Source organism: Ascochyta rabiei, chromosome 8 (assembly GCF_004011695.2).
Source record: "Ascochyta rabiei chromosome 8, complete sequence".
Classification (NCBI taxonomy): domain Eukaryota; kingdom Fungi; phylum Ascomycota; class Dothideomycetes; order Pleosporales; family Didymellaceae; genus Ascochyta; species Ascochyta rabiei.
The window spans coordinates 1,006,885-1,033,710 of NC_082412.1; the positions used below are offsets into that span (position 1 = coordinate 1,006,885).

General features: G+C 40.0%; 3 protein-coding genes across 3 annotated transcripts, besides 28 other annotated features; 1 reads left to right on the forward strand and 2 right to left on the reverse strand.

Annotated features, from left to right (window-relative positions):
- Window positions 1-263: part of a mobile genetic element that runs on past the window's edge.
- Window positions 1-7,892: part of a mobile genetic element that runs on past the window's edge.
- Window positions 251-326: a dispersed repeat.
- Window positions 259-2,128: a mobile genetic element.
- Window positions 1,054-1,166: a mobile genetic element.
- Window positions 1,231-1,397: a mobile genetic element.
- Window positions 1,234-1,400: a mobile genetic element.
- Window positions 1,261-1,400: a mobile genetic element.
- Window positions 2,129-3,863: a mobile genetic element.
- Window positions 2,190-2,223: a tandem repeat.
- Window positions 3,865-4,794: a mobile genetic element.
- Window positions 4,796-4,838: a mobile genetic element.
- Window positions 4,977-5,616: a mobile genetic element.
- Window positions 5,082-5,681: a dispersed repeat.
- Window positions 5,690-6,028: a mobile genetic element.
- Window positions 6,007-7,892: a long terminal repeat.
- Window positions 6,008-7,874: a mobile genetic element.
- Window positions 6,695-6,912: a mobile genetic element.
- Window positions 6,977-7,143: a mobile genetic element.
- Window positions 6,980-7,146: a mobile genetic element.
- Window positions 7,875-7,978: a mobile genetic element.
- Window positions 7,893-7,896: a direct repeat.
- A 261-nt stretch (window positions 7,979-8,239) lies between the features above and the next one.
- On the reverse strand, window positions 8,240-8,539 carry EKO05_0005328 (uncharacterized protein; the record flags this gene model as incomplete). The annotated part of the gene is made up of 2 exons (XM_059636573.1): window positions 8,240-8,248; window positions 8,306-8,539. The coding sequence occupies 2 exons, from the start codon at window positions 8,537-8,539 to the stop codon at window positions 8,240-8,242; spliced, it is 243 nt and encodes an 80-aa protein (XP_059492556.1).
- Window positions 8,540-9,361: 822 nt separating this feature from the next.
- Window positions 9,362-9,487: a tandem repeat.
- A 410-nt stretch (window positions 9,488-9,897) lies between these two features.
- On the forward strand, window positions 9,898-10,230 carry EKO05_0005329 (uncharacterized protein; the record flags this gene model as incomplete). The annotated part of the gene is made up of 1 exon (XM_059636574.1): window positions 9,898-10,230. One exon carries the CDS (start codon window positions 9,898-9,900, stop codon window positions 10,228-10,230), a length of 333 nt encoding a protein of 110 aa, XP_059492557.1.
- Window positions 10,231-16,499: 6,269 nt separating this feature from the next.
- Window positions 16,500-16,916, reverse strand: EKO05_0005330 (uncharacterized protein; the record flags this gene model as incomplete). Its single annotated transcript, XM_038945969.1, has 1 exon — window positions 16,500-16,916. One exon carries the CDS (start codon window positions 16,914-16,916, stop codon window positions 16,500-16,502), a length of 417 nt encoding a protein of 138 aa, XP_038798346.1.
- Window positions 16,917-17,513: 597 nt separating this feature from the next.
- Window positions 17,514-17,535: a tandem repeat.
- Window positions 17,515-23,386: a mobile genetic element.
- Window positions 19,910-20,037: a mobile genetic element.
- Window positions 23,385-23,866: a dispersed repeat.
- Window positions 23,866-24,853: a dispersed repeat.
- Window positions 24,854-26,826: the final 1,973 nt, after the last annotated feature.

Consider the following 26,826-nt stretch of genomic DNA (forward strand, 5'->3'; position numbering starts at 1 on the left):
ATAGTAGAATAACTAAGAAGATCTAACAATGCTATGTAAAAGAAACCGCAACATTATAGCTACCCTAACAAAAAGCTTTAGATAGTAGGTTATTTAATAACTAAATATAGCTATAGTAGCACACTATATACATATAAATTACAATAGAAGATTACTATAAAGAGTAATAGCTATAATGTAGTATAAGAGGCTTAGACATCTACAACTATCTATAATTAAGTACCTTATATATTAATCTAAGGAGGTAAAGATTAAAGGTATTAACGTACTCCACGGGTAAGCGGATCAAACGGGTGAGCGGATCACTCTGCCAAGACCACACCAAATCTCTACCCTATTATAGCTTGCATTAGCCCACTTTAGCCTTGTATACAGTAGTGCAGTACATAATATTATTTAGAAACATCTTCTATAGCCTTCTTACATATACGTAAGTTATGTCTAACATTGTAGCACTTTGTACAGCGTCTTTAGGTTACTTCCCCTCCTTTAGCGCGCACTCGCTTCTTTGCCTTCTTACTATCACTACGCGCCCCAAACTTAGTTAGAGTAGTTAATTAAAGGCCTTCCTTAGCTGTTAGGACTTCCTCCTGCTATAATCGCTTTCTTTTATGCAATTTACGTCGCGTAGCAGCCTTATTTGCTGCTCAAAGCCTAGTAATCTCCCTTTAAGCTAACACTAGCTTATGCGCTACTATAGCTGCGCCTTTAGCAAGCTTTTTAAAGGCCTTAACTATTAAAGTTAGTAAGCTGCTTGCATGCCTTTGAATCCTCTCTCAAACCAGCGTTGATTGCGACCCTAATTGCAGGGTAGTGCTTGGGGTTTGGGACTGCCAGGGCTCATCTTCTACAGTAGGTAGCGGTGGGGTACGTAGGCAGACATCAAGACCTATTATAACCCGTTCTGGGTCAAGAGGGACTATTCCAGCGCCTTAGAAGCCTTCTTAGATATTGCTAGAAGTAAATGTCTCCTTATAGGCGTCTATAAAGTATAGTAGGAACTTAGTTTTAGTAATATAAGTAATGTAGTTATATATAAGATTCTTGGCTTAGCGCCTATATGCCTTCTTTAGAGGGGCAAAACAACCTATATCTAGTGGTTGTAAGAGGTAAGATAAGTGTAGAGGCATACACAGTGTAACAATCTTTGCTTCCTTACAGTATTGTTAGAAGTTGAGGGAGTTGTGGCTCTTGTGGCTGTTAATAAGGAGCAGCTAGTACACTCCTTAGGTGCGCGTCTTTGTATAGGCATTAAAGTGCTTTAACCAGTCTAGACTAATCTTGTTGGTAGTCCATCCGTTCTTAGAGACTCTAATAACCCAGTTATAGGGCAGATTGTCCTCTTTGTACCAGGCAGAGAGGTGGTTGCAGCCTTTAAAGATAATAAAGGGTAGAATAGCCTACCCTATGCTATTAATGCCCTGTATAACCGTTGTCTACTCTTAATTACCCTGCTGGACTGCCTTTAGCTGTCCTTAACGCTCTAAGCCTGTAACAACTGCTCCTGTTAATATCTAGCCTATTATAAAGCCTGTCTTATTAAAGTTGTATGTGTTATTGTCCTAGATGCTATACTTGGCTTTAACATTCGCTACAAGCCTAAACCAGCCCCTAATAATCTCTAGATCCTTACAGAGGGCTCTCTTGTAGTTGTACTTACAATTAAACCTTACTTTAAGGTCAGGGCAGTGCTTAACAAACGTGTTAGGCTAGTTTATGCCAACATGGCCTATATTGCGCTCAGCACGCAAAAAATTAGCTATATCAGCTACAGCAGCCAGCTAAGGGGCAAATCCTTGTGTATCTAGCTTAAGGATGTACTTAGCAATCACGTCCTCCTTAGTCTGGTCTATAATCTGTTAAACTGGCGTATAATCAGCTTGTGTAGGTTGTCCTGTGTATTAAGCGTGTAGTGTGCTGTAAGGCGCGTTATATATAGCTGCAGCGCGTTATATAGTAAGCGTTGTGTCTTATTTAATTGCCTAGAGCGCAAGCTGTATCGCAGCTTCTCTTAAGGGCGTAGATTGATGTTGTTGTTGAGGCATTGCGTGGTAAGGTGGAGGTTTGGTGTGGTCTTGGCAGAGTGATCCGCTCACCCGTTTGATCCGCTCACCTGTAGAGTACGTTATAACAGTGTAATATAATATATATAGATAGTTAAAATTAAAGTGTTAAATACAAAGAACCCTATAATTAAATAATAAAGGACTAGGTAAATAAATAGCTATAGACTTCTAAAAATATAAAGTAGGAAGCTTTAACAAGAAAAAGAGTTAAATACTTATTACCTGCTAACAATAATGGTACGTGTAGAACTTCTACGTTAAGGATAATAGCCCTGTAAGATCTATTATCTGTCTACTTAGGATCTTTGTCTAGTTCTTAAAGAAACAGTTTAATATTATAGTTAAGGTAATTAAGATAGATAATAAAATTATTATAGTTAAATAAGAGGTTAAGAGATAGTGCATGTCCCTCTGAATAAGAATTAAGCCTTCTACTCTAGACATACAAGCTTAAAATAGAGGAGCTAAACGCTTAGGGGGTATAATAAAAGAGAAGGGACATGCAATTTAATTAGACGCAAATCTTATATAGAAACTCTGGCTAAAAATTACTAGGGCAGTAGTATACCTATACAATTAGACGCTAAATTATCTAAATAAGTAGAGATTACTATATAAAATATTCTTTATATGCGCAGCTGCTATAAATAGTATAGGTACTAGACCTTAAAAATTAAACTAGGGTTACTTAAGAGTATATAGATGCAAAGCATTTACTATAACTAACAATACCTATTAAAGAAAATTAAGGCTATAAAGACTAGACCTAAAGGTATAGATTAGATACTTAGTATAATACCAGTCTACTAACATATACTAAATCTAGGTCCTATAAATAGCTAAAGTAATTAGCACCTATAATATAGTGTTTAATAAAGAAATAATATTTAACAGTAAGATAGAGGATATTATAGATAACCTTATGTATATCATGTTAAAGGAAATTATAACTTAGATTAGTACAGTTAAACTTCTAGCTATATAGAGCTATATACCTAAAACTAAAACATTCTATAAATATAAGATAACATAGGAGGATACTCTGTGTGCTAAACAACCCTAATATTACTAAGGCAGAAAGATTATAGAGGCATACCTAACGCCTCTACTAACTCCTCTACTAGTAGCATTCCTAACTAAATAGATAAGCTATAACAAGACAGCAGACTAACTTAAACAAGACTAAGGAACATCTGTAACAATACTCTAGGCAGCTGTATTTATAGCAGGTGCTAAGGTAGAACACCTTAGTTAATATAAAGGAAAACCTTTTAACAAAGCTTAATTAAAGAGGATTATAGCAAAGGGATTTGAACTATCTTAGAATAAACTCCTGCTATTACCTATAGTATACTTAAAGCTAGAGGACCACCCTCTCTATAAGATATTTAAATAAGTAGAAAATAAACACCTATAAAGCTACAAACAAATAGACTTATAGACTAAAGTTCTAGTAGCTCTAGTTTAGAAGTCTAGATAATAAACACTTAATTATATATAGGTCTATTTATATAAGTTTAATAAATACTACTACCTTAATAAGTATAAAGTAAGGCTTATAGTTAGAGGAGACTAATAACGTAATATTATATTACAAGACATATATACATCAACACTTATAGGCTAATTACTTAGAATAATAATAGCAATTGCTGTAAAATATAATCTTAAACTAAAATAATAGAATATTACAAATGCGTTTGTCTATATAGCTATTAACTACAAAATATATATAAGGATGCTAAGAGGATACTAGAAGACAGGCACCTTACTAAAGGTACAGAAAGCCCTATACAGGGTTATTTGCAGCAGTAACTACTTAACCTAACATAGCGTTTACCACGTTGCAACTTACATGCTTTCTAGTTAACCTAAGTAATAAACACTAAGATGCTGCTAACTAAGTGCTTCTATACCTACAGAAGATAAGGAATCTGTTACTTAACTTTAGATAGGGCAAAGGACTTAAAGTTGTAAGTAACGCATTACTTGCCAACAACACTGTAGACTAAAAGAGTTCCTAAGGATATGCTATTAAGCTATTTAGAGGACTTATTACCTAGAGAGTAAATAAACAAGATACTGTTACAACGTTAACTACTAAGGCTAAGCTCCTAGCACTGTCTTAAGTAGCTAAGGAAGCAATATTTACCTCTTAACGATTAAAAGAGCTTTAGGTAACCCTAAGCAATCTAATAATATTAATTAAATATAGTAATATATAGATAATATGTCTAGTTACTATAGATATTACTAAGATATAAACTAAATTTTAGCATGTTAATATACACAACTACTAGTTATAATAAGAAGTTAAATATAAAATAATTTAAGTAGAATATATCCTATCTAATAATATAATTACAGATAGATTTATAAAGTTGTTGCTAATTAGTAAATAGGCTAGCTTTCTTAATTAGTTAGGACTTATTAAGGGCTAGAAGGGTATATTAAGGGATATCCTACTTAAGAAGATATAAGAGCAACTAGAGGACCTTATGTTAAAGAGTTAATTAACTAGTTTACACAGCTTATAATAGGATTCTAAGCTAAGGGGGTGTGTTAAATAAAAGGTATTAGAGAAATAGGTTAGGTAATATACCTGCTAAGAAACTGTGCAGAGGCCTCTACCAGAACCTAGATAAGACGAAAATCACCCTTATATAGAATAACAACAGCACATTAATACATCATTATTAACTTATTACTATTACCATCTAATCTAACAAGTATCTCTACTGTCTACAGCCCTACTAGTCCTACTGCTGTCCCTAGTTGTAATAGTGTTCTGATAACAGTGAGGCATAACAGGACACGCTCTAGATTAAATAGAATAAGCCCTGTTACTTAAAATCTAGCCTTAATATTGCTCTCTAATAGACTAGTAAGTCTAATCCTCAGGTACATCTATAGGAAGTCAAGCTTGTTAACATAGAAGATGCTTTAGTAGGTAAGCTTAGACACCTTATGTCTATACACCACCTTAAGAGGAGAGTAGCAGCTAACGTCTAGTAGTAAGAGAAGGTATAAGGTGTAAGGAGGCATATAGAGAGTAATTATTATAGTCCTTATAGTACTAATTAAACTTAGGTGTAGCGTAGCTGCTGTAACTGTTAAGAATAAGTAGCTTATAAGCACCTAATAAGCGAGTCTATATGTGCCTGTTAAAGTGCTTCACCTAGTTAAGGCCTAGCTTATCTGTTGTCTAGCTGTTGTTACTAACAGCAACAGTCCAGTCAGGTAGGAGGTCTTAATACTAGCTAGCCTAGTAGAGCTTCCCTGCTAGTATAAGGAAGAGTAGGATAGACTAACCTAACGCGTTAACACACTTAATTATTGTTACCTACTTGCAATTGCCTAGCTAAACAACAGTAGCGCGTCTAACTGTGTTAGAGCTAGTAGCAACCTTAGACGTTAAGGCAACACCTATTATAAACCTAGTCTTATTAAAGTTATAGATGTCCTTATTAGGTATCCTATATATAAGGCGTGTCTCCTCTACTAGCCTAAACTACACACTAATCCTAACAAGATCTTTACAGCGTGCCCTTAATAAATAGAATTTCCTATTCTACTTTGTCTAGAGTTCTGGCTAGCGCTTAATAAAGCGTGCTACTTAGTTCTTGCCTAGCAAAGGAGGAGAAGGATTTTAGCTGCAGGCAGTAAGAAGAGTGTCTGCTATTTATTGCATATTAATAATCTAGGGTAGAAATCTATAATAATTAAGGTCTAAGATCTACTAAATAAGGGACTGCTCTTTAACAGGGCTAAGCTTAAGGTTAATAGACGTTGTTGCGTCTTTTAACTTAATGCCCTAGAGGCAGCAGCAGAGCGTTATACAAGGCACCTAGTAGAGTAAAGTAGCCCTATTTTTTAACTAAACGCGTCCTAATTTAACAGCAGAGGTAGTAAGAAGGCATCTACCCTCTGTAAGGGAGGCTTAACGTACTCTACGGGTAAGCGGATCAAACGGGTGAGCAGATCACTCTGCCAAGACCACACCAAATTTCTACCCTATTATAGCTTGCATTAGCCCACTTTGGCCTTGTATACAGTAGTGCAGTACATAATATTATTTAGAAACATCTTCTACAGCCTTCTTACATGTACGTGAGTTATGTCTAACGTTGTAGCACTTTGTACAGCGTCTTTAGGTTACTTCCCCTCCTTTAGCGCGCACTCGCTTCTTTGCCTTCTTACTATCACCACGCGCCCTAAACTTAGTTAGAGTAGTTAATTAAAGGCCTTCCTTAGCTGTTAGGACTCCCTCCTGCTGTAATTGCTTTCTCTTATGCAATTTACGTCGCGTAGCAGCCTTATTTGCTGCTTGAAGCCTAGTAATCTCCCTTTAAGCCAACACTAGCTTATGCGCTACTATAGCTGCGCCTTTAGCAAGCTTTTTAAAGGCCTTAACTATTAAAGTTGGTAAGCTGCTTGCATGCCTTTGAATCCTCTCTCGAACCAGCGTTAATTGCGACCCTAATTGCAGGGTAGTGCTTGGGGTTTGGGACTGCCAGGGCTCATCTTCTACAGTAGGTAGCGGTGGGGTACGTAGGCGGACATCAAGACCCATTATAACCCGTTCTGGGTCAAGGGGGACTATTCCAGCGCCTTAGAAGCCTCCTTAGATATTACTAGAAGTAAATGTCTCCTTATAGGCGTCTATAAAGCATAGTAGAAACTTAGTTTTAGTAATATAAGTAATATAGTTAGGTATAAGATTCTTAGCTTGGCGCCTATATGCCTTCTTTAGAGGGGCAAAACAACCTATATCTAGTAGTTGTAAGAGGTAAGATAAGTGTAGAGGCATACATAGTGTAATAATCTTTGCTTCCTTATAGTATTGTTAGAAGTTGAGGGAGTTGTGGCTCTTGTGGCTGTTAATAAGGAGCAGCTAGTGTACTCCTTAGGTGCGCGTCTTTGTATAGGCATTAAAGTGCTTTAACCAGTCTAGACTAAGCTTGTTAGTAGTCCATCCGTTCTCAGAGACTTTAATAACCCAGTTATAGGGCAGATTGTCCTCTTTGTACCAGGCAGAGAGGTGGTTGCAGCCTTTAAAGATAATAAAGGGTAGAATAGCCTACCCTGTGCCATTAATGCCCTGTATGACCGTTGTCCACTCTCAATTGCCCTGCTGCACTGCCTTTAGCTGTCCTCAACGCTCTAAGCCTGTAACAACTGCTCCTGTCAATATCTGGCCTATTATAAAGCCTGTCTTATTAAAGTTGTACATGTTATTGTCCTAGATGCTATACTTAGCTTTAACATTCGCTACAAGCCTAAACTAGCCCCTAATAATCTCTAGATCCTTACAGAGGGCTCTCTTATAGTCGTACTTGCGATTAAACCTTACTTTAAGGTTAGGGCGGCGCTTAACAAACGTGTTAGGCCAGTTTATGCTAACATGGCCTATATTGCGCTCAGCACGCAAAGAATTAGCTATATTAGCTACAGCAGCCAGCTAAGGGGCAAATCCTTATGCATCTAGCTTAAGGATGTACTTAGCAATCACGTCCTCCTTAGTCTAGTCTATAATCTGTTGAACTAGCGTATAATCAGCTTGTGCAGGTTGTCCTGTGTATTAAGCGTGTAGTGTGCTGTAAGGTGCGTTATATATAGCTGCAGCGCGTTACACAGTAAGTGTTGCGTCTTATTTAATTGCCTGGAGCGCAAGCTGTATCGCAGCTTCTCTTAAGGGCGTAGATTAATGTTGTTGTTGAGGCATTGCGTGGTAAGGTGGAGGTTTGGTGTGGTCTTGGCAGAGTGATCCGCTCACCTGTTTGATCCGCTCACCCGTGGAGTACGTTAAGTACGTTGTGGTTAAGCCATTACAGTTGGGATAAAAGAAGTTTAACGCGTTTTGGTGGGGTTGGCCGGATACTGGTGTTGGCTGCTTACTGGTGAAACACGTTAATAAAGGCAATAAACACATTGCAAACAGAATGATAACAAGCTGAGTGGTGCTCGCTAAGAAATTGTCTAACAAGTTTCATTCTTGTCTAAATGTTACAGAGGTTTCTGCTTGTCTTGTATCTTCTAGAAATTTCTACTTGTTATATACTGTTCTACTACAGCCCTACTATTCTATCCCTGGCTAGCTAGCGGCTACAGAATTGAATGCTTTTAGTAACTAAGCATCTTAGTAGACATATGTCTGTTGATCCTTGCTAAAGCTATGAGTCCTATATGGGTTAGTTTCTAGATAGCGCTTTATAGATAGCAGTTTGTGCAATACATACTAGCGAAACTTTGACTCCTGGGGCGGGACGAGCGCAGCGGGATATAACAGTACAACCATGAGTGTACGTATTTGAGGGAGGAGGCAGAGTGATGCAACGTCCAGAAGGCGAGTGTTTCATATCACAGGGAACTGTGTTTCGCTGCAAAGCGCCATTGCTGATAAAGGTAATGTCCTGCGCAGCAGTAAGAGATGTTGCAAAAATTGCTAGAAGAATGACTTGAGGAGCGAGCATTTTGAAATAGTTTAAAGATAGATGGTTTTTGGGTACAGCGAGTTTGGAAAGGTGCTGAGAGAGCGAATTTGTTGATAAGAAAGTAAATGTGTTGATGATAATTGCTATTAAGCATACCTCTGCCTTCTTATATAGTGCTTTAGTGTAGCTACACGCTACCGCTACTACGCAATCCAGTTACAAAGCAGTTTCAGAAAAAGCGACTACAGAGACTACAAATACAAGACTGCAAATATAAGATAGGCTAAGATTAGAAAGAACAACTAGAGTGAACTGTAATTCATGTATTGCGTCTTAATACCCTTCTGGTTTCAAGAAAGGCGCAGACTGCAGAACGCTGAAACTCTACCCAAATCAAGCGAGCTATGCAGAACACTAAAACAGCATCTACTTTAAGCAACTTCTACACAACAACACTAGATGCTAATGCTTAGCCTTCTAAGTAAGAATTGTAGAATGTAGAAGGTTCTATAGTTTATGTTACACAGAGAAATGCTGTGTCTCAGCAGTACATACAGCAGAAGGTCCCAAAGATAAGAAGTTTTACAGTCTGCACATATTTTAAAGCTAAGTAATACTCTACCTACCTAACTTTCAGCGAATAGTCTAAACCAGGCCTAGATTGTATTTTTAGCGTCGTTTCAACCCCTTTCCCCGCTATTTTAGGTTCTAGCGTGAAACCAGCCCGCTGAGCCAACCCCTTTGGGAACATATTAGAGCCTAGCCTGCAACACGTATTTAGTGTGCCTGCAACCTCTTTCTGCAGTTGTTTGCTTAGAAACACGCTAAGCGCAACAATAAGCGTCCTTCCCACGGGGTGCTGGGGAACTTAGGGGAACTTAGGGGAACCTAGGGGAACCTAGGGGAACTTAGGGGAACTTAGGGGAACTTAGGGGAACTTAGGGGAATTTTGGGGAATCTAGGGGAATCTAGGGGAATCTAGGGGAATTTTGGGTTAGATTGCGAGATCTAGACAAATGTGGCTTGTAAGCTTTAGTTATCCGGTATATGCATCTTTGCATGCACAAAGATGGTGATATAGCCAGCCTGCATAAACAGAGGTGTAGCTACATAATATCACGCACGATCCTGCAAGGCTGTACGCTCTTTGGCATCCTTTACTCACCGCTCTTTAGTCCTTCATCAGAAGCGCCAGCTCTAGACACCGGCACTGATTCAAGCTATGGATGGTCCACAATCGGTATGTATCCTGAATATGTGTCCTTCAGCCTCCTTACCATTTCTGAGCAAGTTACAAGCCTATATTTATAGTCCAACAGGAAGACAAACCTCTTAGTGAACCTTAACAGATCCTAATTGTCTTTCGTGAAGATGGAAACATCTACGTAAGGGTCAATATGGCTCGTGACTACAAGAAAGCTTATGATTGGAGGGTGCACGAGTATCTACCACTTACTTTCGACGTCGGCGATTTCAGACGCAGATTCTCCAGAAACAAGCACAGAGAAGTCATGAAAGAACTCAATCAGAGGGTTGCAGAGCTCGAAAAAGACAGGGTTGAAAGTACAGCTACAACCACTATCTGGGTTGAACGAGTTTCGGGATGGCTGCAACCCTTATTAGGATGTCTACCATTCGAAGTTGGGAACCATCCAGCTGATGGCTTCCAAGAGGATGAATCAAAGCGTCACAGTTCTATTAACAGCAATATGAATAATCGCAAGGTATAAATCCGTGCGTCACAACAGTCAATGACACTACAGCGAACTTCAATCGGGGAATGTACCCACCAGGTCGCACCTGCAGGAGGAGCGAATATGGTAAGTGCCTATTATCTGCGCACTTCTTGCTTGAGCTTACTCTCAATATTTAGTACGTACCTCCAGCTGCGGCCACCAAAGTTTTGATTCCTTCCGACTCAATCGAAAACACGTCAATGGGGTGTCATATCGCTCAGCTAAACTATCATAATCTACAATTACACCCTCAGCCTTCTCTCTCTAACTACAACCTTGCTTACGACCTACCATCTACAATTCGTGCCAATCCTGCCAGTCCTGCCAATCCTGGAGAAGACACAGTTTTATAGATTGTATCTTTTGGGGCGTTTTCCGGCATTGGCGCCAGAGCACAGAAGATGCTGGTATGCAGGGATCAAAAGGGTCGGTTTGTGCTAGGAAATATTAGTCTTGAAAAGCTGTGCGCTGGTCGGGAAGGCAACATCAGGACCTTCGTTGATGGGTTTGATTATTTGGTTGCCCAGAGGCTTCATCGAAGCAAAACAAATTGCTGTTACTACTGAGAAAAGGTGCTAGTGCGTAAGTAGCGCTACAAAGAAGGAGTTTATATTGTAGTTCAAGCTAAACAACCACTAACATCTACATTACAAACTTACCTTTCTAGTGTCGCTTAAGAAGATAACGTCTTTAATCTTTATAAATGTGAATTTGCTCATAGCTACTGTAGCAATAATCTTAGTAGTTGATAAGAAATGTGGGTATGTGCCGCACCCAAACTACGATACAGACCTGCTGTGCATGAACACTAATAAGGGTGGGTCTGTGCGTGACGTGCCGTCCTCGCAAAGCGCGGAACTGAAGACCAGAACGACGTCGGGAACGGGTCCTTTCTGCACCGGCTTGTGGCCCCTGTCAGTATGTAAGTGACTAGATTAGCCAGACAGCACTAACAGAAGAAGTACTAAATCGCCCTTAAACTGCCACTGGCTCGTCCGACAATTACTGAGCGTACTCTGAGCGAGATAGAAGGCTGTCACGTGTAAACTCACTGCGTAAATGTTCTCCACCATCAATTTCAAGCAAGCCTGCGATAGGTAATCCTCTCTGTCCATGCTGTTGAACGACAGTCACTGACATCCAACGACAGCTGCCATTAAAAGAAGATACGATGCGTCCGCGGAACTAACAGCAAATGCAAACGTTGTAAAATAGCAGGTTTTGCGTGCACATTCCTCGCTGTACCTAAGAAGAGAGGGCGTAAATTCACAAAGGCCAATGCAATATCCGAGCTGTGCGAAAAACAACAAGACCTGGATCCAGTATATTTGGAAAGATACAGGGCTGGCAGCTGTTCAGAATTCCAAAGGATAGAAAGTCTCTTGCAAGATACAATTTACTGTATCAGCTGTGTATTATCTCTCAGACCGTAAGTTCTACTGAAGCTTAAGACTCTCTCAACCATGAACCTAGACTGAGGATTGCAAAGCTTTGAGATACCGCCAAGTGCTGCAGGCCAAATTCTACCAGGTACAATTGCAACAGAAACGTCGCCGATTTCTGAAAGGCAAAGTCTGTCCGAGACAATTGAATTCAAGACAGCCTCATCAAGTTACGCTAGAGGAGGGATTATTAGTGAAGAGGCCGCTTCCCAGACAAATGACTTTGCGGCATGTATCCGTGCTTATACTCTTGCCCCTGTTCCTTACACAACATGTACTCTAGAGCTTCCAGTTTACTTCTCAGAGTTTAAGGCTGTAATGAGCGTCAAGATATACTTGCCAGTCTTGATCGCTCGCGGCCCACCTTCAACTTCACTACTCAGCATCACTGAATACTTGACCGCGTTCGGATAGTCTCCATCTAGCAGTGACTCAATCTAGACAGAATGTCAAGAACTTCTCGGAAATCTTGTAAGGATAGCTAAGGACCTAATTCCTATGGTTCGAGACAAGATAATAAAAGACTTTCTAGTGCTTCTGAGCCGCTTGGGACAGCAAGTGCTCACAAAGAAAGGCACCTAGGTTGAACTTTGTGGTCTGGGCAAGAAAAAGGTTGTCGTACGACATGAAGGAAACGTGCAAATGATAAATGTTGACAACGTGGACTGGGCTTCATTCACAGGCTAAAGCATTTTGCTTGTTTACTTCTTAGTTATCATTACAATGGAAGGCTATACTCATCTGGGGCCTACTCCTCCTTTCATCGCTAATACAGTTGCCCTAATCCTGCCTACTTGCCCCGACGCCGCATTACTGACGCAAGGCTATCGACGCTCGTCAATGTAGAGGGATGATTCCATCTAAGTACTTCTACTTTGCCTCTTAAAGATTGCTAATGTAACTCTTCAGACTCCTCGTATCTGCCCTGACACTGCAGCACTACCGCTAAGTTGCTTATACTAGTAAGCGTGGAAGGATAGCAATTTCTGAGTATCTCGCGGAATCTATGCAGGGATTGTTAGTTTAGCTTTATCGCTTGCTTATATTTGCCTTAGTGCTGCAATACAAGCGCCAAGTTGCTTATACTCGTCAGTGTGTTAACATAACATAGACCTATTACCATCTTGCTTCCCCTTAGTGCCAGTCAGCTAAGTCTCTCTAAGTCTTTGTACTTTCTATAATCCTAAAGCGCTAGGGCTAAATTGCTGGTAATTGTAAGCGTGAAGGGATGTAATAAACCTAATGTCTTCTTGAATCCCTTTAAAGCTCGCCTGTGCAATACCACTGCTTTATGATGATTGCCCTGACTTAACAACACCCCAGCCAGTATTTCCACGCTTAACAGGGTTTGAAAATTGTTTGGTTCCAGCAGCTTCTCTCGTACTTTAAGTGCTTCTGTAATTATATCTTGTGCTGTGTTGCAATCTCCTTGCATCTATAGATACCATGCTACGTTCGTAGCTATCTGTGCCCATGCCTCCCAGGACATGACAGAAACCAGGAAACAGTTGTAAGCGAGTTCAGCTTAAGAAAGCAGTTGCTGACATCTTATCCAATTCTCAAACTCTCTAGTGGGGAACTCCTGGGCCAAGTATTCTAGGTAGGGGTTATTGTCATTGTTTTGAGGTGACCCAACAGTCTTTAGGTCATGATTTGCTCGTCTAAACATCCTGTGTCTAATCTTGTTTGCCTGATACAGAAGAGGTCTTAACTTAGACTCTCGTTGTTGTGACAAAGATGTATACATGCCTGTATATAAATCGACTACCTTGAACCTGAGATACTTGACTATTTGAGGGACACAAAAATCCATCCTCGAAAGCATATTCCTTACAAACAATTGCAAAGCAATTAGAGAGCAATTTTAAATAGTTAATGAAGGAACATAGACAAAAAGACCTTCTAAGTGGTTTTTCTCGTTTTGACTAACCAAATACCGGACCCAAGAATGTTGCTAACTGTGCCCTTGCTAGTAGACTGAATCAAGAAAACAGAAGGGCAGGAAACTGTGCGAGCGTCAAGGACGGGGATGAGGATCTTGCGCAACAACTCCCAAGTACCGTACTATGGAAACAGAGGAACTAGAAAGGCAGGAAACTGTTTTTGTGCAAGTAGTGAATACTGCATCCTGTAAGCTGCAGTATAATCACGCGTGGGTGAAATCTCGGAGGATTGATCAGGCCGCCAATGAGGCACAGTAATATAGCGGCTTTCGGCGACTAGGGTAGATACCGCCACTTGTTCTAGCATCTGGGCGTCGATCTGCCCCCTCCAAATTCCTCGAGTGAGAAGAACAGACTAACGCTTCTCTCTTTACTCTTTTCCAGTTTCAAAGCACGTACAGGCCCTGCACAAGCTAAAGTACTCTAATAGCAAGCCTTTGTTTGCGATTGGCCCAGTGGATTCGCGGGATATATTCACATCAACAAGAGACTGCTAAGAAAACAGGATCATCACGCTTTTGCGGCTTTGTTCTAGGGATCAAGCAGCAGACAGTTTTTATTGCGGTTTAGAGCGGCGGCAACTTGTATTATGTCACAACCGCGCTGAGAGAGCTCAATACAAGCTTTTGAGAGAGTTCAGGAGGGTAGAGATTGCATTGAGTGAGATAGTTATGTAAGCTCTTCACACTCTTAAATGGTGTCTCTTATTGCGCTTTGTAGGGCCTATTTAGGGTAAGCTACTTAGGTTGCATACTTTTTTCGCTTGTGTTCTCTACAGACTAGTTACCATAGCTTGTAGAAGACCCTTTCAACACATCTGTAAGGCTTGTGCGAGGTTTCTTAAATGGATCAGTTATATCAGCAGGTAGGGCACCAGTGTCAACTTTAACCCCTCTTAAGGGATCCTCATCCTCGTCATCTTCCGACTCCTTACTGCTGCTACTACTGCCTGTCTTAAAGCCGTCTCGTTCGTTCTCTGGAAAAAGCCATAGGGTCTCCTAAAGGTTGTTTGTAGTTAGAGGCTTCTAAGTCTAGGGATAAAGTTTCTAAACCTTACATGCCTTAAAGTACACCTGCCTCTGCTAATAGGTTGCTTCTATTATAAAAATTGCCTCTCTCTAAACTTTTTCCTGGTAAGTTGCGTAAACTGTGTCCTGCAGAGCATGTCTAGGTTAATCTTGTCTTTGTACACAACCTTGATATAAGCATCCTAGCGCTGTTCTTTCGTTCTACGGCGCACATAGCCCTCTGCTTAAGGCAGCAACACAACTAGACTAATACTAAGAATTAGATAATTCCCTTTTATATCTTTCTTTCGTTGCTTAAGATTAAAGTTAACCACTTTTTGATCAGCTAACTTCTCTGCACCCCCTGGCCCTAAGTCACTTCCTTTCAGCACTTTGAGATATTCTATTCCTGGAACATCTAGGCCAGCATTTACAAAGTAACAGTTGAACCTTGCGTTGTCTGTTGTAGAGACCCTTGTCGCGACAAGAGGTCCGTGCTCCGTCATGCTGTTGTCATACTGGAACATCTCCGTAACGTTTCCTCCGAATTTCAGCGACGTAATATTAATATCTCGAAGCATATCTTCTGATAAGTTGGTACCAGTGATATGTGAAGCTCCAACAGCGCGAGTTCTCGTAGTTTCGGCCGTCACTTCTGGTGGGGTTTTAGCAGAGGAATCTACTGTAGCTTCATGTACTACAGGTTTAGCAGTAGTTTCTAGGTTTAGAGTTGAATCGCTTGGAGGCTGTCCAAACTCTATAGAGCGTACCAAACCTACTGCTGCCTCTTAGCGACGGAGCTGCCCTATAAGTCTTGTGACGTTCATTTGCACATGCTTGTAATGTCCTTCCTTGTACTGTGCAAGTATCTCGTTTAAGATAGACAGAGGCAAGGAGTTGTCACCTGCTAATTCTTCTCTAAGGACTGCGATAGACTTGTCAATCTCCCCTATTTTCATGACCAGATTGCTCGCTCTTACAATAGATTAATCAGTAGCCATATTTTGGTTATCTACGCAGGAAACTAAGTCATAGATTGGTTGAGTAGCCTCGTCCTATCTGTCCAGCTGCTCAAGCGTAGGTTGCTCCAGTTCTTCCTTCAGGGCGTTATAGAGTTCTAGATTCTTACAAGAAAGTAAGACAAAATCTTAAAACACGGATATGGCTCGATCACTTAAGACTTAGGTAGGTGGGATGCCCTTCTCTTTAAGGTTGTCCAGAAAGATCAGAGCAGTCTGAAGAAGCTTCTCCGTCTTGTTCTTTCTATCTGCTAGCGACTTCTCCTTGTGCGACTTTTTGTTTGTCAAATCTATAGCCTCTTCTAAGTTAGGTTAACTAGCTGCAAGTTGTTGCTTGTACTCTGCAATCTTCTTGTTATACACTTCTTCAGAAGGCATCTTGTTAAGCACCTTTAGTGCCTTCTCTATCGCGTAGATCTGCGCACAGAGCTTATCAGCTAGGAACTTCTACTTCTTAAGAAGTTCCTCTTTTAATAGTTGTCCTGCTTCCTTAACGTAATAATTATGCAGCTGCTTCCTGCGTAGCATCTTTTAGCTCTCTAGCTGGCCAGCAAGGTCTTCCTAAAGTTTCTTTAGCCTTGTATGATAAAGTGCGTTAGCTTTAGTATTAAACTATATATTAACGTTTAGGAGCTAGTTGTAATATTGCTTAATCTTTTTATTTGCTTGCTTAACAATTTCTAATCTTAGTGTTGTTAGTTTCTCCTAACTGCCTTTAACCTATTAGAATTTAAGCACATAGTAGAGACTGCGCTATTGCTTTTTAACTTCTTCAGGTCGTCTCTTAGGAAGTGCTTAATTAGATTGTTTGCTTATGTAATTCGAGAAGCCTTTATTGGCTGTAGCAGCCGCTTATCTGCAATCTGCAGCGTCTCTTTTGTTATAATACTCTTGTCCTCGCGCTGCCCTTCGGACTTCTTTTGCTGCTTTTTTCTCTTTATTCCTTGCAATACTCTTCTCTTCATTAGTGTTGACATCACTGTCTAAATCAACATGAGAGGACAGTTCGCTCTCATCGATTGCATTGTCCTCGCTGTCCATGGCGTATGGACTGTCGCTGTCCACCTCTTCCAATCCCTTTCCTTCAGTTCGTCTGACCGATTGAATCTTTGAGTCCCCAGCTAATACTTCAGTTGCCTTGCGGTCTTTGTCATTCTTCTCCTCAATCTTGTGCTTTCCCTTTCCCTTCTTGTCCTGCCGAAGCTTTGTTACTTGATGAACGCTTGATGTAGCTGAAGCAGGCACGGGATGATGGATTCCTGTTGACATTGTGTAGTGGAGTTGGTGGGCTGTTATGAAAAAGGATAGTAAAACCTTGAGTCCGGCTCAAGTTCGAAAGTTCAAGTTGATGTGAAAGTTTGGATCTGTTCTGCTTAATTGAACCGACGAAACAGCCACTTATGTATTAGAATTGAACACTGAATGACAGAAACCTGCTCTCAATATTAGTAAAGAAGCTACAGGAAGCATGCATGGGATGTATTGGTAATGCAAGAGGCGGTTACTGACAACACCAGAATCCAGTTCCTAGGAACGTGGACCATCACTCTGACACTAAAGATCACTCCGCCCCAGATGCCTCCTAATCCAGAAAGCAATTATGGCTCGATTTTCAACTTTGTTTTTTTCGGCCTTGGGAGTTGTAGTGCTAGCCTCTACACCTGGCGCGGATACGGCCAGTCTCAGTCTCTAGAACAAGCACCACCTGCAACCATTGCATCCGCTATAGGCCTGGAACCGAACCTCTCTTACTACTAAAACATCTATTTTAACAAACAAAACTCATACGAGCAGGCTTAATTCCACCTTTGTGGTTACTGTTGGTGACCGAGGAGAACTGGTTTTCTCTCCTCCTTCGCTGAACGCATTGATTGATTGATTGATTGATAAATTTAACGTCCTGTGTGAGTCTAAGACTATATAAGACGAGAGCAGTTAAGCTACTCTAGTAATTTAAGGAGCGTGATTGTAAAAGGGGATAGTAAATATAGGTTCAGAGTCCTGTAGTGAGAGCCTATGCTCTAGGGGGTTAACAGCATTTTTTAGGTGTCTGTTGTTTATTGTAGGTACTACTTACAGGTACCTATTCTAGTATCTAAAATAAAAGCTAGAGTAGCTAGAATTCCCTAGGTTGTGTGTAGTAGTAGTTACATTAAGAGTTGTTGTCCTTATAGGCTGTCCTGTATTATTTTTCTTACTTATTTATATTCTTTATAGCTAAGTAGGAGGTGTTAAGTTTTTTATATATAGCTGTAGATATATCTATTACTATCTACCTTCTATATATTATAGAGGTATGCTTTATTATATCTATATCCTAGTTTTAGTTAGTAGTAGGCACTTACTACCTCTTGTTTAGTGTTCTTAGGTAGTTTTATCCTGTTTATTAGTCCTAGTTAGTATTTTACTGTGTAGGTGTCTGCTTTCCTTAGGATTACTTTAGCTTTGTAGGTAACTAGTTTATTATCCTATTTGTCTGTTATAATAGCCTTTACTTAAATTCTAGTTATAGCAATGCTTGTAGCAGTAGAGGTAGGCCTCCTTTTTATTGCTTCTTTTGCTAGAAGGTCTGCTTTCTTGTTTCCTGCAATGTCTTAGTGGCCAGGGGTCCATTTAAGGCTTATTGTGGCTCCTTTATCTTTAATAGTTCTAGCTGCCTTTATGCAGCGTATTTGCTAAGCCTGTCTAGGCTTGTTTAAAGGAGTTTTTAGTCTTAGGATAGCTACCTAGTTATCTGTAAAGACTTAGACGTCCTATCCTGTAGTAGCTATAGTAGCTGCAATTTTAAAGCCTCTTATTATTCTTTCTAGTTCTCTATTGTATACAATTTGGCCTTTACTAATATTGTAGTTTATAGTGTAGATTTCCTTAGGCTCTTAGTTGTAGTCTAGGACTGTAATTCCTACTCCTATCCCTAGGCCTCCCTCTACAGAAGAAGCGTCTATGTAGATAGCTAGTACATTATTTCCTACTTTCTATAGCATCTGTGTTTTATGTACTTTTGCTTCTTCTTCTTTTAGTAGATTTAAGATTTTAGTTTAGTATGCAATAGCCTTGTTCTAGAGGTAGAAGTAAAAGTCTTTTAGTTTTTCTTCTCTTATATTAGGTATAGCTTTTTCTATAGACTGTATAATTTGCATAAGCTGTATAGGAGGCCCTATTCTTAGCCTAGTATAGTTTACCTCTCTTTGCTCTGTACTAGAGTCTAGGTCTGTGTTTTGTAGGGTAGATTTTAGCTATGTTGTAGCAGTGTAGATAGGGTGGTTCTTTAGAAGCTTCCTAGCTCTAAAGTTGTATTTTCTTATTACAGTGTTTAGTCTTATTATTAGAGGGGCTAGTGCTGCCTCTACCTCTTAAGAATTATAGGTAAGGTTTAGAAGGTGCCTAAGATTTTCCTAAGTACTAGGTTCTGTAGTCCTTGTAGTTGTTTTGCTATTCTAGCTTATTGCTTCTAGAAGACCTGGCATCTATAGTCTGCTATGCTAGTAACACAGGCTAGGTATATTTATTAGAGAGCAGTAGGTATAAGGCCATTACTGCTGTTTGCTAGTCTACACATTCTATAGAAGGTGTTTCTTACTTAGCTAATCCTTATAGCAGCATGCTCCTTAAAGGAGAGCCTGTTGTCAAAGTAGATTCCTAGCTATTTAATAGTCTTTTTTGGTGTTATAGTAGACCTGTCTAGCAGGGTAAGAGTGTATTTTTCTGCTTTTTAGCTTATAGTAAAGTGGATAAGTTTCTTTTTTAGCGCATTAAACTGTATTGCACAGCTAGATCCTTTTACAAATAGGCTAGCTATATCTCTTTCTAGTAGGCAGATGTTTTTCTTTAGGCTAGTTAATAATACTGTAATAGCTAGGTTGGCTAGGTAGGACAGCGAGTAGTTTGTAATTAACTAGAATAGAGGTTTATTATATATTAGGAACAGAATAGGTAAGACAGGGCTTCCTTGTAGGATTCTAGCGTTTATATTGCTAAATTCTTCTGTTTCTCTATTAAAGGACAGTTGTAGTTAGCGTCTAGAGAGGAATAATTAGATCTAGGCTATTAGGCTGTAAGGTAGCTTTAGTTGTTGTAGGATAGTAAGTAGTTAGCCTAGTAAGACGTAGTTAAAGGCTCCTTTAATGTCTAGAAACACTGTAGTTATTATACGCTTTAGTTTCCTTTATTCTTATACTTAGTTTAGCAGTAGTATAGAGGCGTCTATAGCTAATTTTTATACTCTTCTACCTAGTTATAAAGGGTGTAGTAGGGTAGTTATTTCTGCTAGTATGCTAAGCTGTTTAGCTACTAGTCTTTCTGTAACTTTACCTAGGCAGCTAAGGAGAGCAATTACCCTGTAGGCTTTAGGGGCTGCATAGTCTAGTTTGTTTAGCTTTTTAAGGATAACTCCTATTACCCTTTTCTAGATTTAAGGGTAGTATCTATAGTTAAATAGTGTAGAGAACATATAGAAGAATATGTCTGTTTCTACTTTATATACTGTAGTAATAATCTCCTAGTTTATTGCATCTAGTTCTAGAGAGCTACTTTAGATTTATAAGGAGCAGGCGTGTTCTAGCTCTTCTTTAGTAAGGGGTAGCTATTCCTAGCTACCTTCTTGGTAGGTTCTCTACTCTATAGGCTGAGAGGAAGGTAGTCTAGGGAAGAGAGTGTCTCTTAGTGCTAAGCACTTGCCTTAAAAGGAGTTCTCTATTCCCTTAGGGCCTTGTATAGCAGGTATGCTTTAGTTATCTATAGTCTTAGTATAGGACATTACCTTAAAGATTAATTTTATATCCTCTTTTTCTAGGAATTAGTTCTAGTAGTTGCGTTTTACTGCTTTTACTGTTTATAGGTAGCTGTTTCTAGTAATTAGGTAGTCCCTTTTCTATATATAAGTGGTTATAGGGCTAGTTACTAGTTCTCTCTGTAGGAGGCGTTGTTTGCTAAGTATGTTTGTCCTTGTTAGTTTTAGGTCTAGGTTCTACTAAGGCGTGCTTCTTACACTAGTATAGCTTTGTAGGATTACAGTTGTAGCTGCGTTTGTTATTGCTATAGTAAGCCCCCTTCCTATTACTTTAAGCTGCTTTTCTAGCTCTCTGTCCTCTCCTTAGATGAGGAGTAGAGAGGTGCTAGTAGAGTGTCTAGGGCTTGTAGTATTTAGGGCAGGGCTTTTTCCTACTTCCTTTGCTAGCTCCTTCTAAAATAGGTCCTAGTCTGCCTTCTTAGTGTTAAACTAAGGAGTAGGGTTGTTTAGGAGCTGTGTTCTAGGCGTAGTAATTGTGAACAGGATGCCTAGGTGGTCTAAGCCTATACCTGCTAGGGTTTGCTAGGCTTCTATCTAGTTTGCAAGCCTGTGTGTAGCAAAGGTAAGGTCTAGAATACTTTCCCTGCTTATGTTTAGCCTGTAGAAGGTGCCTATACTAGGGTTGTTTAGTAGCTCTAGGTTTTACTCTTCTATCTAGGCAATAAAACTACTAGCTTTTAGTATTATAGTAGTTATAGTAGGGTCCTACTAAGGGTGGTAGGTGTTAAAGTCCCTTAGTAGGATTAAGTTAGGCAGAGTTTAGCTATTTAGAAGCTTTCTTTCTACTATTGTTGTTTCTTATGCGTTTGTTTAGTTGTATATATTATAGATTGTAAAGTTTAACCTAGACTACTAGACTGTAATAGCTAGAAAGTCTAGGTTAGGGTTTAAATCTATAGTTAGGGTAATTTGTACTAGTGTTAAACGTAGGACGTAGGCTAGAACACGTGGCCTTATGCTATAGTCCTGTAGTAGAGGTAGGATTTGTGTAAAGAAGGGATAGTTTATAGAGCGTGTGTCTAAGTAGTCTAAAGGTTGTTGTTAAGTAGGGGTAAGCTACAGTTCTTGTACTAAGATAAGGTCTATAGCAAGTTCTACTGCAAGTTGTAAGGCGCTCTCTGTAGCTTATACGCTCTTATTTAGATTTACTTATAGAATTCTTAGGTTGTCTAGTACTCTAGATATGTTTATGTGTTTATTATAGCCTTATAGGCTTTATATTAAATGCTATCTACTATATATGCTTTCTTATAGTTTATACACTTAGGTATAGTATATACGCAGGCTTTGCTAGTAGTACTATACATGTTACACTTATATAGTGTTATAAGGTGTTTATCCACGCATATCTTACATATAGTGCTATTAAGGCACCTGTTCTCTATATGTCTAAATTACTAACATTTTTAGCATTATGTAGTAGGAGGTGTAGTAACAAACCTTTCTACTCTTATACTAGCTTCTAGTAGGTATAGTCTATTCTGTATAGCTTATTATACTTCTTTTTCTGTTATAAACGCTACACAGATAGATTCTAGTTATTACTTTTGTCTCCTTTTGTAGCTTGTTAGCTAGAATAGATTTCCTACTATTATTAGGCCTTTGTTAAAGGTAGTTATTTCTAACTTAAGCACCTCTAGGTCCTTGTTTGTTTCTAGGGACCTAGGGATGTTATGTAGGATTACTTTGTGCTATAATTCTATTAGGAGGGCTTCCTTATAGGTAGTAACTAATTACTAGATTACTTAGTTTTTAAGCAGGTATTTTGCTGTAAAGGAGGGTGTTATAGTAAGAACAATATAATTCCTTCTGCTTAGACTAGCAGAGGTAATTATAGGGAGGCTTACTCCTTTATCTATAAAGGCCTTATTAAAAGCATTATGCATCTCTAGGGGGGTAAAAGAGGGTAGTTCTTGCTCTAGTGTAAGAACTAGTTAGCGTATACTTAGAGAGTTCTTTATAATAGTAGGTTACTTCTTCTTTATATCTGTTTGCTATTCTGTGTTCTTAGGAATAGTAGCTAAAGCTGCAGTTGCGTATAAGGTAGGCTAGGTAGAAGGTTAAATAGTAGAAGTCTTAGCAGCTAGGGTAGGTTTTTAAAGGCGTTTTGCTCTTGTTTTAATTAATTTAGACACTGTTTTAAGGTTAGATACTTAGGACGCTAAGATAGAAAGGCCTTATTTGTTTTTCTTGTTGTTTTCTCTATAGTCTTAAAAGATTTCTAGAAGGTCTAAGAGGTTTAATTGTTCCTTGTTTAAGGTAGCTAGGGAAGAAGCCTAGATAACTATTGTCCTAGCAATAGATAGAGCTTCTTTTACTGTCTTAGTAATAGAAGCTTAGTTTATAGGCCTAGTAGCTATGTTAAATTAGAAAGGGGGAAGCCTAGGTGCTGTTAGAGTAGCAGGTCTACTAGCTGGTCGTTTAGAGGGGGCAGAGGGTAGAGGTAATGTTGTAGTTCTGTTAAATATACTAGGATGGTTTATTCCTAGAGTAGATTATAGGTGTAGTGTTAACAATAAGGGTATAGACAGAGGTCTAGGGATTAGTGTAGGCTAGTACATCTCTCCTAGAGGGGTTAGGGAGCTAGCGGGGCTTATTTCCATTGTCCCTGTGTTTAGAGAGTGATCTCTATTAGGTGGTGGTTCCAGTTCCATAGTCCTAGGTCCTGGTCCTAGGTGGGGTTTTCCTTCTCTTTTAAAAATGAAATAACTAAGAAATAACTAGAAGAGAGCTTGTTCTTGCACAGAAAGAGGTACCTAGTCTCTATCCACTTTTTAGAGCTGAAAAACAAGGAAAAGGCAGTCTTAGCTTTACTATTCTTGCCTTTGTTCTATTCTTACTGGCCTAACTAGTAGACCTCTAGGAGTAGAAAGAAGGGGTTAAAAGCAGAAAGCTAAGGAAAGGCTTGTTGCTATCTGGAAGGGGTAGGATGTTTCGTTCGTTGTTGTGTGTAGGGGAGGCTGATTTGTACTTAAAAACAGGCACTTACTACCTGCGCTAGTTAGGGGTAGGGACTAAGAAAAGAACTCTAAATAGGGCTAATACTTAGTAAAGAGATAGTACACTAGACTAAAACTTTAGTGTAACCTTAAGCAGTAGAAGCTAACTACTAGCTTAACAAAGGCAGAAGCCTAAGAGATAGCTAAATTTTTTTAGCTATTAGGTCTGCTATTATGTAAGGTAGACTTTATAAGCATAAAAGTAGCAATCTAGTAAACTAATAGATTTAAAAGAGGAGTGAACAAAATAGCAGACAGCGAGCTACAAGAGGGTAGAGAGAGAGACCTACTTATAGTAGTAAGGCCTATACTCTCTACAGGTAAAAGTAAAGGTAAGTAAAGGAAGGTTCTACTAGGTTTAATGGAATCTGCTAGTAGGTTGTGACACATACTAGTAGGTTACCATCTTACCTTAGTAGAAGTCCTAACACCTCTCTAGTCCTTCCTAATTAGCTCTTACAGCTGTGTAGCTGCCTAACTATTATTAAGGCCCCTAATTAACAGTATAAAGTCCTCTTAAGATCAGTTACTATCCACTTTAGGCATCTTAGCCTCCGTCAGGAGTCTGGTGATTGTTACCTACTCGTTAAACTAGGTATCTAGATTTGTTCTCCTTAATTTTGTACACACAGCTCTGTAGCGGCTGCGTAGCTAGTAATTCTGCTTACCTACTAATAGGCAGAGGTGCTTCTTAAGCGTTGTTGATTAACTGTACAGGTCTAAGCAGTTAATAATAAGATCTAGGTGCTTAACGTTAATTGTCTGGGCAATATTAGAGTTAAAGCTTCTTAAGGCCTTCTCTCTCTGTAACTATCTTACCTCCTTACGCTTAAACCTCCTTACCTACGTGTTGTAGACTAATATCTCTCTAGCAGACAGATTCTTAATATTAATATTGTCCTGCTCTTCTTTAGATACCTAAGTTTTCTTAAACCTCCACATAGGCTTCTCCTGTGGCTTCTTATCTTGTAGCTTCCTTAGCTTGTCTACTAACAGACTTAGGTTAACGTACAGCCACAGGTTGTCTCTGTCTGCTATGTCCTTTCTTACAAACAACTACTTCTTCTAGTTATTAGGCTTACTAAGTATAACTAACGTCTTTGTTACTAGCAGGTCCTGCTTATATACACTTATTGTGCTATCTCTTAGGACGTGCTCTGTTTAACAGGTTAACAATTAATCTAGTTATGTTAACAGCTAGTTGTACAGGCTGTATATAAACAGGTGAACGCAGCAATTAACTAAAGGCTTCTAGGCTTATAACTGTTACGGCGTACAGCGCTGTGGTAAGGAACAATAGAAAGACTGCGCTGTATTGCTGTCTAGCTAGGAGAGTGCAATATATACCTGTCCCGAGACCAACTAAGCTAGAGCCGTCTGCCGTGGGTAGACGGTCCGATTGACACCCAATTGATGCCGCAACAGCTAAGAAGAGCAACAGGAAGAGGGTATCATGCCGGCAGAGAACAGTCTTACGGGCCACCACTTATCGTTCTCATCCAAGTGTCGCTTTGCTGCTTCAATGCGATGTAACCCCAAAAGACACCTAATATTCCCCAGATCCAGTGCCAGGGCATCGCGCGCCCATGCGATTTGGCGGAGCTGCTCTGCTGTGAAAGTACTAGAGGATAGAAGGGACGGCAGTTCCTTATTGAGAACGATGGCGTTTATAACGTTCTCCTCCTGCAATCGTAGGCAACCAGTGCGCTCAAAAATTCGCTTAAGGCGTTAGATGTTCTGCTCAGAGACTTCCCTACGCTTGCCTAACACAAAGGAATGGTCAAAGTCCAGCGTATCCAGAGGAACTTTGACGATCCCTTGATAACATCTGGCTCTAAGCGTTGCCAGCTCATCGTCGTCGCTTAGATGCCCAGACATGAGGAGAGCGTGGTAGATTGGGGATGGAGCTCACTTGTTGCGCCAGGCATCATTAGGATCGCACGTGCATCGAACTACCGTTCTCACTAACCTGTTTTTAGTGTGACATTACCGCTGCATGCATGAAACACTCTGCAGAAAACTGAGTCTCGCACGCTCTGAGATTTAAACCCTTGCGCACTCCAATTTGCGTGTCATGCACACAATGGACGCCTTTCCCTAGATCACGCTTCGTGGGAAGACTGCAACTCTACACGAACCAACAACCATCAATTCTTCAAACGCAATCTCACTAGACAGTAAACCATCATACATTGTCTTTATAGGAAAATTATCAAAAACTATACTACTAGACGAACTTTTTGGAGGTCCCACTCACACTGGCACCTTGCCTGTGCACAAGGATATCTACCTCTAAAGCTCACCAAGATTATGTGCCGATCGTACTCCGCTTGTCATTATTGATTTTGGGGTGCAGGGCCGTCGGCCGCCAGACTCCTGCACAAGAGCAGTAACAAAAGAAACATCGTGGACCCTCCTCTCTGAGGCGAACAACTATAACGCAATGTTGTGTGCAAGGGTTTTCTCAGGTTTTTCTAGTGTTATTTGCTACTTTGTGCATGATCTGGGCGGCCTGGCTGCAATCGCGGCACAGTTAGCCGAACAAATAACATTGAGCGTTTCCGAATCACATACGCGACCCCGCGTTTTGTTAGTTATTTTAACATCCTTAGATACTTTCGACGAAACCATCGTCGCGCATAAGGTGACTCAGCTAGTCATAAAGGCTCTGCAGCAGGTCGACAAGCACAGTGACTTAGCATGCGCTCAGCGCCAGGTCCACCTCTACTTTGCAGGGCTTAAGGTAATTGCCTTGCAGTCTAACAAATCCAACGCTGCGCAAGCGAAAGCGTTAAGACACTGGCTTCTTGCGATGTCAGAAGTATTAATGCAAGAACGAGGGTTCGCTTACGCACTCTTTAGTTTCCGTTATTTCTTAGAGTTGTCTAAGAAACTCTTGGGCCTTGCGTGCAGTGATCCTGGGCTAAGCCAGACGCTTAATCTTGCGCACGCATCACAACCTTGCGGCTTCTCTACTAGTTTATTAGAGCACTGTTTAACAGACTTCCTTAAATAGATACCTTTACAAGCATGGCTATAGCATTTTATAGCACCTCTAGTCGCTTCCGCGCTTATGTTAGCTAGCTATCCACCTGGCGCTTACAGTAAGTTTCAAGTGCCTTCTAGGGGTTGCAGTCAGAAATCCATCTGCTGATAGCAACAGACTTTGCACCAGACTACCTCTTTAAAGAGTTATACGTAGCACCCTGTTAAGCCGCAATTTCCTTGTATACTGCAAGCAAAGAAGTTCAAGACTAGTTTCTAAGGGCCATTCTTAACAAGTTTAATGCGAGCTTCGCACGACGTCTCCGCTCAGCTTTACCTACATCAGAAATACATCGTCAAACTCTTAGAGAACATTACCCGCATCTAGCTAAATTAAAGAGCTACC